Raw genomic sequence first — 12761 nt, forward strand, 5'->3', positions numbered from 1 at the left:
AGGCTCTATCGTCAAATTATTTAATATTAGAAAATAATTTCAAGAAAGAAAAAGAAAAAAAAGAAAAAATAACACTTCAACTTTTTATAAAGATCACTTTTTTTTTTTTTTAAATTTATTTATTGATTCAAGAAAAATTGATACCTTTAACTTTTTTCTAAAAGCATTTTTCAAAATTTTTATTCTCAAGAAAAATTGATACATTTAACTTTTTCTCAAAAACACAATTTCGAAATTTTAATTTTCAAGAAAAATTGGTACTTTTAACTTTTTCTCAAAAATATCTTCTTTAAAATTTTATTTTCAAAGAAAATTGATATTTTTAAATTTTTCTTAAAGTATTTTTTCTTAAAATTTGATATTCACGAAAAAATTATACTTTCAATTTTTTTTAAACTATTTTTTTGAAATTTGATTTTCAAGAAAAATTAATATTTTCAATTTTTTCTTAAAGTATCTTTTGAAATTTGATCTTAAAAAAAATTAATACTTTTAACTTTTTTTTAAAGTATTTTTTTTAAATTTTATTTTAAGAAAAATTGATCTTTTAGCTTTTTTGAAAATTTGAAATTATTTTTATTTTTATTGTTATTTTTAGAATTTAAGATTATTCAAGAAAAAGAAAATAGGTACTGAAGCAAAAAAAAAAAAAAAAGAAAAGTAAATAAGTAAATACCAAAGTTTGAGGCTTAGCTAAAAAAAAACAGCTTGGCTCTACTCTCAGTAATAGCTCAAAAGCTGATCAACCCGGCTAAGCAGCTTAGGAGATGCGACTACAGGCTCAAGATGGGCTTAGAGGCTCAGCGGCTTAGCTTCGACTCAGACTCAGGTTTGTGAAGAGGGTCACTTGTGGGTTGAATCTTTAAATGGGCTAGAGCATGGATCTCTTAAAGAATTCGATTCTCTTTTTTCCCAAACGAGGTCGTATTTTTTAAACTATACAAGCCCTTGTTCAATTTTTTCTTTCGCTTTTCGGTTTGGTTTCTCTTTGTCTGCCTCGATTACTCTCTCTCTCTCTCTCTCCCCTTAAGGTTTTCCACAAACCAGAATAAACTTAAGAACACCAGCTAGGCTTCAAGCCTACTCTAAAAACCAACATTACTCTGCCATCGTCTCCGCCATGCGCTGCCGTTCAGCGAAGCTGAAACTTCTTTGAAATTTAATCACGAACTCATCTCAATCTCTTACTTCTCGTACTCCAATTGACTCTTTCTAAAACTATCTAGATAGCTGTGGATCTATGCCCGAAAGTCGTGATTCTCATCTCGGTTCCTCCACTCCTAATGTCGATTCTTCAAGGTGTGTTATTGTCCTTGTCTTGGATCACCTTGAATTTGAAAACCCTAAATCTTTTGAATAAAGACCCAAAAATTTGTTCTTTCGTTTCGGGCTTTGCTATGTTGTTTTTTTTTTTTTTGCTTTGTAAGTGTTCTTTAGTGGTAGTGAATAGCCTTTTGGCAACAAGTAGGTGATAGAGCTGAGTTTTTGGGTTTTCTGGGTCGGAGTTACGGCCGGCTGGGTTGTGGGACTATTACTGTTGGCCTGTAAATTTCCTCATTGTCGATTGGCACTGAATTTGGGACTGTGGTTGGCTGAGCCGTGTGATGTTGGGGTTGTGAATTTCCTGATTGTTGGTTGAAATTGAATTTGGGGCTGTCGGTGTGGCTCGGCATGTTGTTGTTAGGGTTTCTGTGCTAATGGTGAATTGTGGGTAGTTATTGATTCTGTTTGCAGGTTTGTGGGTTTTTTTTTACTGTGTATGGTATCTATGTTGATCATTGGGAGAAGTATGTTTTAGGAAATAATGGTTTCAATTGGGCGCAGGTTCTTGCAGTAGAATTGTTGTTGAGCCTTTGGGTGATTGTTAGAGGTACGGACAACAGTGGGGAATTAATGGTGAAAAAGTTGATTGGATACGCCCTGGGATGGATTGGGCAATGGTTGAAGGCGAGCTGAACAACTGGGGTAGTGATTGTTTCCCAGTGAATGGTGATTGTTGCCCTCCCTTTTGCAGTGTAATTGTCCTTGCTTAGATAAGGACTCAACCTCCATAGGATATGAGATCAAAATGTTATCCGATTGAATCTTGAATGAGATTTTCATTCTTTATCCTTTTAATTTCAGTTTTAAACTCAACCAGTTTATCTTTTAATTTCAATTCAAATTCAATGATCTATCTCGGGCTTATTTTGGGAAGTCCAAGGCCAAACCAAAACTTAAATCTAAAACCAAATAGACTAAACCTAAAGCCCGACTTGAGATTCGACAATATCTCAAGATTAAATAAGGTGTTTACGATTCTTAATTTTTTTTGTTGCAAGAAAAGTTATAATTTAAGTATAAAAAATAAACATTAAAATTTATTACATGAATTAATTCCTACCATCTAATTTTAAAAGTGCAAAAAAATATAGATAATAAAATTTAAAATAAAAAGATTAAAAAAAAAAGACAGAATTATACTTTCAAAAAGTAAAATTAGAAAAAAAAAAATCTTACCAACACACATCATTACTTCCCAACTTTTATTATGACACTTCCATCCAATCTCCATCCAAGCGCGTGGGACCACCCATCTCAAAGCAAACTTTCCTTTCCCACTAGGTCGTCACATACAAAACCCTCCTAGCGCGTAACACCATCTTTTTCCTGTCTTCAAATTCGAAGATCCCACCGCATGAAAACGACTCCATTTAGTTGGATTGGACCTCTCCATTGATTTGATCATGCAAACATTTTCAACCCCCTTTAACTTTATCCCTTTATTACTGCTCATCTTTTTATGCCTCTCTTTCCCATATTTCATCCTTTATTTTTCTTCTTTTCCTCCATTACTGTTGCCATTAACATTTATTACTTGATAGGTTGTCGGTGGATGGTAGCATCCTATGTTAAAAACACAGAGAACTGTACTTTCAGTACCCAACATCTCTCTTGGCCTTCTGATTTCAGGGTTTTTGTGGTTTGCAATTTAAGCTACAATAATTTCTCTTTCACTTCAATGTCAGTTACTTTATCTTAATGATCTTCTCCGCAATTTTTGTGCCGTAAATGGTGGTCGAGTATTAAGCTATAGCTGTTGTTAAACAACTTTATTCTCTGCATAAGCGTAGGTGAGAGATATTAAACAATTCAACTTCTCTTCCGTTCCTTAATTATTTTTATAGGGTTTTTTTGTCCTTTTGAAAGCTTGCATTTTTTGCTTCAAGTTGGATTTGTTTATGATTATGCATGACATTGATGTGTCATATGATAATAAACCAGAGTCGCTTTCATAATAAGTTAGATTGTATACATGGAATTCTGATAAATTTTCTTTTAAGCAGTCAATTAAGTAATTTTCCTTCTTAAGATGCATGTTATGGCACCAATTACAAGTCATTATGAAGTATTTGGAAAGTATACTTGATGCTTTTTAAGACCAAAGTTTAATCAATTCTTCTTTTAATAGCAATAAAAGCACTTCTTAGTTGACAATGAATGTTGGTCCTTCTGGCATTAGGTTGTCTCCTGTCCATATTCTGCCTGTGAACTTCATGATCTACTATTTATGGTGTTATGTTGAGTTGGTACTCCCTGGTCCATAGTTGAAGGCATCTGTTAGAGATGCAGACAATTCCCTTTTTAATGCTGTTGAATTTGTTGATTTGTTTTGAATTTACCCAACTGCCTGTGTTGTGTCTGTGAAATACTGTATGAAATTTATATCTGGGAATGCTTGAATTTTGTCAAATCCTCCCTAGTGTTTGTTCCGGCCATTATTATCATTTCCAGGTACACAAGATTCTGAATTTTTCGTTATCATGTGCATGTTTGAGGAAATCACACTCGCCTTATCTTATTAGAGAAAGACTGTTTCTTTGGCTGCAACTAAAGTCTAGATGACAAAGACTGTTTCTTTCAGTAGTTAGCTCTATTTTCTGCAGTTTTTATAACTGCTTGGATTCTTTCAATGGCTTATTGTATAACTGCTTTACATTGATAGCATTATAATTATGCTTTTCTTCTCTTCTTATGGAATAGAAATTAAGGTCACATGGACCACAAAACATGGCTTTGGAGGAAAAAATCTTCCGAGAAGACAATTGTTGCTACTGACAAGTTTGACATTTCTTTGAAACGAATTGATGAAGAGGTAAAAGCCCTTACTTTGTTTCCTTGCACGTATTGTTCTTGTATAGAGATGTTTATTTTCAAGATCATTGTATATGATCTAAGAAAATGACTCAAGGTCAAGGATCAATATTTTTCTACACTAGGTACAAATGCCTCCGGTGCAGGGGGGACGAGATAGAATAGTGAAAAATCTAAACGAGAAGCTTGCTTCAGTCCTCCTTGATTGTCATGAGAAGGATGATCTGGTGACAAAAAATGTGAAAATGGCACCAGAAGCCAATGCAGGTGATTTATCTTTATCCTTGCCCCTTCTCTTTTCCTCTGTTCTAAAGGCTTTCCGTAAAGGTCACAGTATCATTGGAAGACCAACTTAGTTTGTTTGAAGTGTGCAGTTTGATTTGACTATGATCTAATAAATAGAAGTTTTCTTTTAGGTTGGGAAAAGTCAGAAGCAGATGCAATATTTCTCAAGAAAGAGCTAGATGAAGCTTTGAGGCAGGGAAAATTGGCAAATGAAAAGTTAACTCACTCAGATGCTGCATTGAAGGAATGTATGCAACAGCTAAATTTTGTTCGACAAGAGCAGGAGACGAGGATACGTGATGCTGTCGTGAAGACATCAAGCGAGTTTGAGAAAGCACAGAAAGCATTACAAGACAAGCTGGCAGAGACATACAGAAAGCTTGAGGAGTTGGCCACTGAGAATTCTCGTCTGAGTAAGGCCCTGCTAGTCAAAGAAAAATTGATTGAAGATCAGCAGAAGCACAAGTCTCAGGTAGAAGCAGAATTGGGTGCACTAATGGATAGATTCGATTTCACTGAAAAAGAGAATGCATTTTTGAAATATGAGTTTCATGTGCTAGAGAAGGAGCTTGAGATCCGAAATGAAGAGATGGACTACAACCGTCGATCTGCTGATTTAGCACATAAGCAACACTTGGACAGCATAAAGAAAATCACCAAGTTGGAAGTTGAATGCCAGAAGTTACGTCTCCTTCTGCAAAAGAGGCTGCCAGGTCCTGCTGCCGTGGTGAAAATGAAGAATGAAGTTGAAATGCTGGGAAGGGACAAGAGAGAGATGAGAAGAAGAAAGCTGAATCCCACAAGAGATTTGATTATTCGAGACTCCACTGCTGAAAATCCATCCAAGAATATCAATCTCCTGCTAGAGCAACTACGCAATGTGGAAGAAGAAAACAGGATTCTCAAAGAAATAATGATCAAGAAGAATGCTCAAATCCAGTTCTCGAGTTTACTTTGTTCTCAAACATCATCCACGCCAAGACGGGTTGAGATTCAGCCTAAAGTGCTGTTCAAAGGACAGAACTCGATGGAGCTGGTAAAGAGTAGTTCAATATCGAGTGACCTATCTCTAACATCAGCTTTTGATATTGGCAGTATTGATGGAAATAGCGCTTCTTGTTCATCGTCTAATGCTTTGATTTCAGAATCTGTACAGTCTGAAGACAGAAGACGTAGGAATCCAATGCAACACAAGGCCATTACAGTTCCAGAAATGAGATTAATGGACGATTTTATAGAGATGGAAAAACTAGCCTTAGTGTCTGAAGGTGGATATAATCCAGTGTCTAATAGTGAGGAATTGGTTCTGTTTGGGGAGGGTCACCGTGGCTTCAGCAACACAAAACAGATAAACTCAAGAGATGTAGCGGCTGAAACATCATTTGATTGGCTTCAGGTTGTTTTGCATGCTATCTCTGAGCACAAACGTATCTCCAACAGAAGTTTAGATGAAATTCTCGAGGACATCAAAATAGCTTTGGGTTGTAGCAATCTTTTAAGTGCCCCTGATGTTAATAAAACAGCATGTTCAATGCAACCCATAGAATCTGATCCTCTCCATATCAGCGGCTACATAGCCTGGCAATCTCCAAAAACATCTCCTACTGTAGGTTCACTCAGTGGAGCTTCTAGTGTTGAAAGCTCAGCGGAAAAAACAAAGAAGCAACAGTTTCAATCTAATCTGAGCAAGTCAATCCGTAAAATCATTGAGCTCATTGAAGGAATTGGCCTAACATCTTACAACACCTCTGGCAGTTGTCTAGCAAGAGATCAAACTCCCAAACAATCACCAGCTCATGCAGACTATTTTATCTGTGTTTTTCAGTGGAAAAGTTCTGAATTAAGCACTGTTCTACAACAATTTCTTTGTACTTGCAATGATCTGTTGAATAAAAGGGCTGATCTTGAAAATTTTGTTGGGGAACTCTCATTTGCTTTGGACTGGATTGTGAACAACTGTGTTACTCCTAAGGAAGCTTCAAGTGCAAGGGATAAGATCAAAAGACATTTTGGTTGGAATGAATCACAAAGTGAAAAAGAAGTTGGTTCTGGAGGGCAATGTTTAGTAGTGGAATCGGATGTGATCCATATTTCTGAAGAGCAATCATCATGCTTAGACTCCTTAGCTTCTTCGAATGACCAGAATCAGAGTGTTCTTTCCCGAAAGGAGGGTATTTGGTGTAGCCTGGAAGAAGAAAACAAGAGATTAAAAGACGATTTGATGAATATGGAAGCCAGGCTTGAGTCAGCAACTTGCAAGAGTGAGGCCTTGACAGTACAACTTCATGAATCAGAAGAAAGCATTGGAAGCTTACAAACAGAACTTAATATTTTAAAAGAGTCAAAGAAATTGATTGAGGATCAGCTCGAAAATCAGAAATCAATTAATGAAGATCTTGATACCCAGCTCACAGTTGCCAAAGCTAAACTGAATGGAATGTTCCAGAAGTGCTCTTCCTTGGAAGTTGAGTTGGAGTACAAAAATAACTGTTGTGAAGAGCTAGAAGGTACATGTCTTGAGCTTCAACTCCAGTTAGAGAGGTAAAATTTTGTTTCTTGGTTTTACTTCCTGTGAATAATAAAGGTACTTGTCAATATAGTTCTGATCTTTCTGAAACTTAAAAACTCACAGTGTGGCAAAGAAAGAAATACCGAAGTATGCCATGAATCGGGAGGGGAAGCAATCTCAAAATGTAAGTCGTTCACAATTTTACCTATTTTCCTCTGTTTAGAAAAGACAGATTTCTACATGCCCGAATTATTAAAACTTGATTATAATTGGCTCAGAATGGTAACATCATGCTTAATGAATTGAACAAAGTAGTTTTGTAGGATCTATTTAATATGAAAGTCATAGAATCTATGTACTTGATTTGATATTTGGTATTGTTCTGATATGTAGCTTTTACGGTTGATAGGTCATTGTAATGTTATCTGATACATTTGCAGTGCGATCATGTCAAATGCCAATCTTTTAATTTCCAGTAATGGTTTTGTTTTATGTTGAGTTCAGCCTTCTGTAAACACATGAGCCAACAAATTCAATTGAAAATAGAAAACATATATCAAACACCGATATATTCTGCCTTTCCAACATACAGGGTTGGGAAATTACTGCAGCTTCAGTGAAGTTGGCGGAGTGCCAGGAAACAATTCTGAACCTAGGTAAGCAATTAAAGATGTTGGCCTCACCACAAGATGCAGCAATCTTTGACAAGGTTTTCTCCAGAAGTGGTGCTGCCACTACTATAATGAATAACAAAAAGATGAATAAACACTTCTCCTTGCGTGATCGAATGATAGCTGAAGTTGGTGTTAATGCAGAGGTTTTCAAGTCTCCCAATGTTCAAGGAACTTTAAGCATTGAAGAAGCAGAGAATTTATCCCTTCCTCACTCCAATAATTGCAAGAACTTGCAAGCTTCAGATGTGCCAGTATGTATTTCACAATCACATCTTGGTTCCAAGCATGAAGGTACTAACACTGGAGTTATGGCTTTGGCTATGGTGCCAAGCAAGAAGCAAGGAGTTGGTTTGCTAAGGAGGCTGCTGTTGAGAAGGAAAAAAGGTTACAGTAAAAAATCTCCTTTTCAAAAGACCAACTAGTGACTGGGAAAGGGTGAAGAGGTGAAAATTCCCTGAAAAGGAGTGAAGACATGGTCACTGAGGGCAATACACCGGTAGTTTTCATAGTGTGGTGATTTTTTTTTTTTTTTTGCATCTTATTTACTGAGTATGGTGACAGCTTGTAGTCTTGTGGTCCTTCTGCAAGACTCATAATGTGGGGAAGAAAGTGAGAGAGAAATAGAGGTGTATGGTGTCCTAATCTGGCTTATGTAGGCGTTTGAAAGACCAGAATAACTACAGTTTGAGTTAGTTGCGTTAACCAGAGAATTGTCATTTGTGAGATACAATCATAAATTTTCTTTGACCAGAATGCTGATTTCTAGATTTGACGAGATAATATGCCTCCAAACTCTTAAGAGTTTTCCCCAAATTAAACTGGAATAATGGAGAACTAGCAGCTGACTCTGAAAGCTTACAAACATCCCCAACCTTCAGCAAGCAGTTGGAAGAAGAAAACATAGTCGAATGACATATAGAAAACCGTTTATTTTTCATTTAATATATTATTATCATTGAATTTAAAAAGAAACATTATATTAATTACTAACAAGCCACAATCAAACAACCGTTTTTATCCTTGTTATTTTTTTGTTATGTTCTGAACAAAAATGGACGTATAGAGACACCCTTGTCCGTACCTTTTGGTACTGGTCAAATATTCTGATACATTGAATTTGCTTGGTACAAATTTGTAACTTGTAAGGAGATTATGATAGCAACGGAACATTGACAGGAAAGGAGGTAAAAAGAATTCACTGGGATTTTCATGTGATAAATGTTATGTGTACAGAAAATTCTCCATGAATTTCTCTTGTACACCTAAATAAAAGTTTTTCTATGCTTTATAGGTCCCTATTGCTGCCTCCTTCATTTCAAGTAAGGCATCTTCAAAGCATTTAGCCAGAAACTCTGGGTCAGGGATGATATCTTTAGCTACAAGAATTTGCATTTCAGCTCTACCGGCATAGCTCAACATGTGCATTGTGATAGCCTGCATTAACAACAATAACACTCAGTATTCATGAACTAAATGCAATTCATCTATCAAATAAACAATTTTCATTATCCTTTGCTAAGAAAGAAAGAAAGAATTCAAGATGGGATGTTGTACCTGTGGTAGGCTGGATGTATTGACCTTAATACTAGAGACGGGGTTGCCTGCAATTGTAATTTCCTCTAAAGGGCCAATCAAGTTTGAGATCGTGAAGGTAGTATTGCAAAGGAGTCTGTAATTAAGCAAACTAGCATACTGCAACACCCAAAAAAAAGGGAAATTATTCACAAAGAATGCAATTAGCAGACAAAAATCTCAAAGTTAGTTGTTTTCTGAGGTTTCATTTTCATTTTGTTTTGCTCCACCTTTGGTCCTAGCATTGACATTACAAGATCCCCGATTCTGTACGAGAAGTAAGCCTCCAGAGAGTGTTTCTTCCTGTCAATCATCGTCTTTGCTCTCTTCAAATACTCTAAAGGATTGTTACCACCTTTATGATAGTAAACAGGGAGGAGAATTACACCAAATTTGTTACCCAATCGGGCTTCTGAATTCCCCATCACTAATTTGGATAAATCCTGACGAAGATTTAGGATGTCAAAACTCCAATGACTTTCTAACATACAAAAGGGGCAAATCCAAAATTGTTAAAAACATTGCTGTGGCGTGCGAAATCAGGAAGCAGAAACTGACCTGCAACCCTGGCTGTGCTCTCAAATTAACCATCGCTACTCCTGTCATACGAAGGCCCTCCTGCAAGGCTAATAACAAACATTAAAGTGCAAATCAGTTCTGGATATTACAGGTGTTTGATTAAGTGTAGGGCAGAGTAAGTCATTCTTTTTTGTAAACAAACTTTACCATTTGGTGTTCGGTGATCTAAGTATCTTGATAGACCAGATGACACCACCCCAAAGAGGACATCATTAATGGTCTGCATATTTGCAAAAAATCAGAAAGATAAAATATCCAATAAATCTAAGTTTTCGACAAATCGGCAGTAATTGACTTTCAAATTAGGCCCAGGATTTAGGGTTAACTTTCCTCCCTAAATATAAATCGTAAACACTGTACAAAATAGGAATCTGTGGAGGCCTAAAAACCAGGGTTTTGGGGTACTAAAAGAAAAAAGAGTTATGGAACAGTGATATTTTGTTACTTACAGTTTTGGGAATAGCCTTTTTCACCGCCTTCATGTCCTCGAGCAAGAACCTGGCAGTAGCCAGTTTCCTAGGCCAGAGCTCCACCCCGTCACCACCAATAATCACCGTTTTCCTGTCAGAAACAAACAAACTCCTGATCCCAAACTCCGTGACAAACATCAGAGTGAACCAAACCATCTTCAAAAACCCCCAGATGACAATAAACAACCAAAACCAATCCCTTCCTTTCCCGCCCTTAAATTCCGGAGTCTTCTCGGGAGCCAACCTGGGAAGCGCATCTGCATCATCTGCCCTCCTGCAGCTGGCCATCAACATGGACAACAAAGAGATTCCATCCCCCAAAGCATGATGAATCCTAAACACAGTGCACTTGTGCGCCATCAGGATATGTAATTCCCACAAAGGTTTGTCCGTACTTAAAGGACTGCTCACTGATAAATCAGCGACGTATTGATTCACTGCTGCTTCATCATCATCTTCTTCTTCTTCTACTCTGCTAAAACCTTGGCTTTCGTCCAGGAAATTGCCTGATTTATCGAGCCGGTTATTGATGACGATGACATGTTGGTCAATATCCAGCTGGGTTCTTCTCCAGTGCTCAAACCCATTTTTGTCACGAACAAGCAAGCTGCAGAATCTGGGGTGCTGAACCATCAAGGAAGACTTAACTGCCGATTTAACGGAATCTATGTCAAAGGGGTTTTTGCCACGGACGATACAGTGGATGACGACGTTTGTTTGTGGCTGAAGAAAAAGGCGGCCGGAGGGAGTCAACGGTTCGTCAGAGAAAGTGCCTGGGCCGGCCATAAGGGGGAAAAGGCAGGGATAATTGGATAATTCAAAAAGTTACTGACTGGACAACGTAATTTTGACCTGTTGTGGAGTACACTAAACTAAACTAAACTGAAACTGTAGCCTATTTTGGTGAGAAAAGGCTATCAAACAGTAGAGAATTTGTTCTATTACATTATTCGTACACTTATGTGGCGCCTGTCCGAATGTGTGCCTGACGTAAAAGCTGCAATAAAAATCTCACAAGACCCGTCCACAATTGATGTACGATGACACTTTTTCCAGTCAGGAAACTGTAGGTGGATACTACCAACCTCTGCCGGCAGAAATTTTCAGCGGTTTTTTTGGGCTGGAAACTATAAATTGGGAAACAGAGAGAGCATTGGACAGCATCGTCAAGGTTTTGGAGATGACCGGGTCTTATTTTTAGAGTTATTTTTTATTTTTATGTTAATGAGATTAAAAATATTGAAGAAAGTGACATTAATTATATAATAATAAAATCAAAATTAATGATAGAATATGTATTTAAATAAAATAATAACAATGATAGTAAAATAAATTGTAATAAAAATAAAAAATAACTATTAAAGATATGAGAATAAAAATTGTACATAATAAATAATTATTAAATTACCTTAAATAATAATTTTATGAATAAATTATTAAAAAATGACAATAAAAAATTAAAATAAAGTTTATTTATTTATTAGTGTACTATATTATAATAATAACATTTTTATTAATTTATTAAATAATAAAAATAAAATCAATTAAAAAATAAGAAAAAGTAAGAGTTATGGTATGTTTGGGTTAACATTAAAATTCTAAGAATAAAAAGAAAAAAATAAAAAAGTTGTGGTGTGGTTAGCCATTAAGATTATGTTAAGCTTCATTTGTATGGACGATAAAATTTATTATGATAAGATTTTAAGAATAAAATAAATAAATAAACAAGTTGTGGTGCAATTGACGACTAAAGTTATGTTAAATTTTATTTGGATAGATGGTAAAATTAATTATGATAAGATTAAAAATAGTAAAAAAAATTACTGTAATTAAAATTAAAAAATTTTAACAAAAAAATTATATTAAATAAATTTTATTAAAATTAAAATTTAAATTTAATTAAAGATATAATAAATTTAATCATATCATATAAAAAAAACGATAAAATCCAAATAAAACCTTAGCAATCGCCACTGATCTCATTGCACTACAAATGCGTTTGGGTCCCCAACGACCAATAGGCACAAATTTTGATTGCAATCGCACCTCCATCGGGGATGTGATTGAATCCAAACTAAGCCTTAATGGCATTAGATATTATTTTCATTTAATTTAATATTTGATTTTAATAGTTTTTTAAATGTTTTTAATTAAATTAATACTTAAAAAATGTAATTAATATATTTTAAATTTTCTTAAATAGTATTTCTCGACGCCCGTAAAAAAATTAATGTTTCTATTTTTTTATTGATTTTTATTTGCCGTATTAAATGATATTAATTGCTGGGTCAACAATAACTTCCGTTTCGATGATTTTATTATTCGTTGTACTAAGAATAGTCGCAGTAGGAATTTATTACTTTGCCTTTTGGGGGTGGGGAGTACAGTCCGGTTCTGTGACTCCGAGTACATACAAGGGTGAAGATGACGACTTGACGAGGCCATTGGCTTTATTGACGTTTGGCTTTGGCCAAACAGCAAACATCAGTCATTGGCGTGCTTTTTGGCATACCTATTATGATAAAATTGACCCATCCA

The 12761-nt window shown here is 35.6% G+C and overlaps 2 protein-coding genes across 7 annotated transcripts; one reads left to right on the plus strand and one right to left on the minus strand.

Moving 5' to 3' along the window:
* Window positions 1–967: 967 nt before the first annotated feature.
* On the plus strand, window positions 968–8355 carry LOC111296131 (filament-like plant protein 7). Of its 5 annotated transcripts, none has more exons than XM_089745472.1 (7): window positions 2840–3113; window positions 4024–4135; window positions 4260–4401; window positions 4551–6960; window positions 7052–7112; window positions 7521–7584; window positions 7744–8355. In XM_089745472.1, the coding sequence occupies exons 2-7, from the start codon at window positions 4037–4039 to the stop codon at window positions 8022–8024; spliced, it is 3057 nt and encodes a 1018-aa protein (XP_089601598.1). In that variant the 5' UTR covers window positions 2840–3113; window positions 4024–4036; the 3' UTR covers window positions 8025–8355. The 5 variants fall into 5 exon arrangements, with proteins under 5 accessions (XP_022745956.2, XP_089601598.1, XP_089601599.1 ...); XM_089745473.1 differs by having other exon boundaries at window positions 4551–4891; window positions 4980–6960; window positions 7521–8355; XM_022890221.2 differs by lacking the exon at window positions 2840–3113 and adding an exon at window positions 968–1299 and having other exon boundaries at window positions 7521–8355.
* A 305-nt stretch (window positions 8356–8660) lies between these two features.
* On the minus strand, window positions 8661–11415 carry LOC111296149 (wax ester synthase/diacylglycerol acyltransferase 11-like). Of its 2 annotated transcripts, XM_022890253.2 has the most exons (6): window positions 10203–11415; window positions 9901–9973; window positions 9733–9800; window positions 9405–9617; window positions 9157–9294; window positions 8661–9036 (listed from the first exon to the last, which is right to left on the minus strand). In XM_022890253.2, the coding sequence occupies exons 1-6, from the start codon at window positions 11007–11009 to the stop codon at window positions 8881–8883; spliced, it is 1455 nt and encodes a 484-aa protein (XP_022745988.1). In that variant the 5' UTR covers window positions 11010–11415; the 3' UTR covers window positions 8661–8880. The 2 variants fall into 2 exon arrangements, with proteins under 2 accessions (XP_022745988.1, XP_022745995.1); XM_022890260.2 differs by lacking the exon at window positions 9901–9973 and having other exon boundaries at window positions 8786–9036; window positions 9733–9792; window positions 10203–11161.
* Window positions 11416–12761: the final 1346 nt, after the last annotated feature.

This window comes from Durio zibethinus, chromosome 16 (genome assembly GCF_047325235.1).
Source record: "Durio zibethinus cultivar Kanyao isolate XHJ-2024 chromosome 16, ASM4732523v1, whole genome shotgun sequence".
Classification (NCBI taxonomy): Eukaryota; Viridiplantae; Streptophyta; class Magnoliopsida; order Malvales; family Malvaceae; genus Durio; species Durio zibethinus.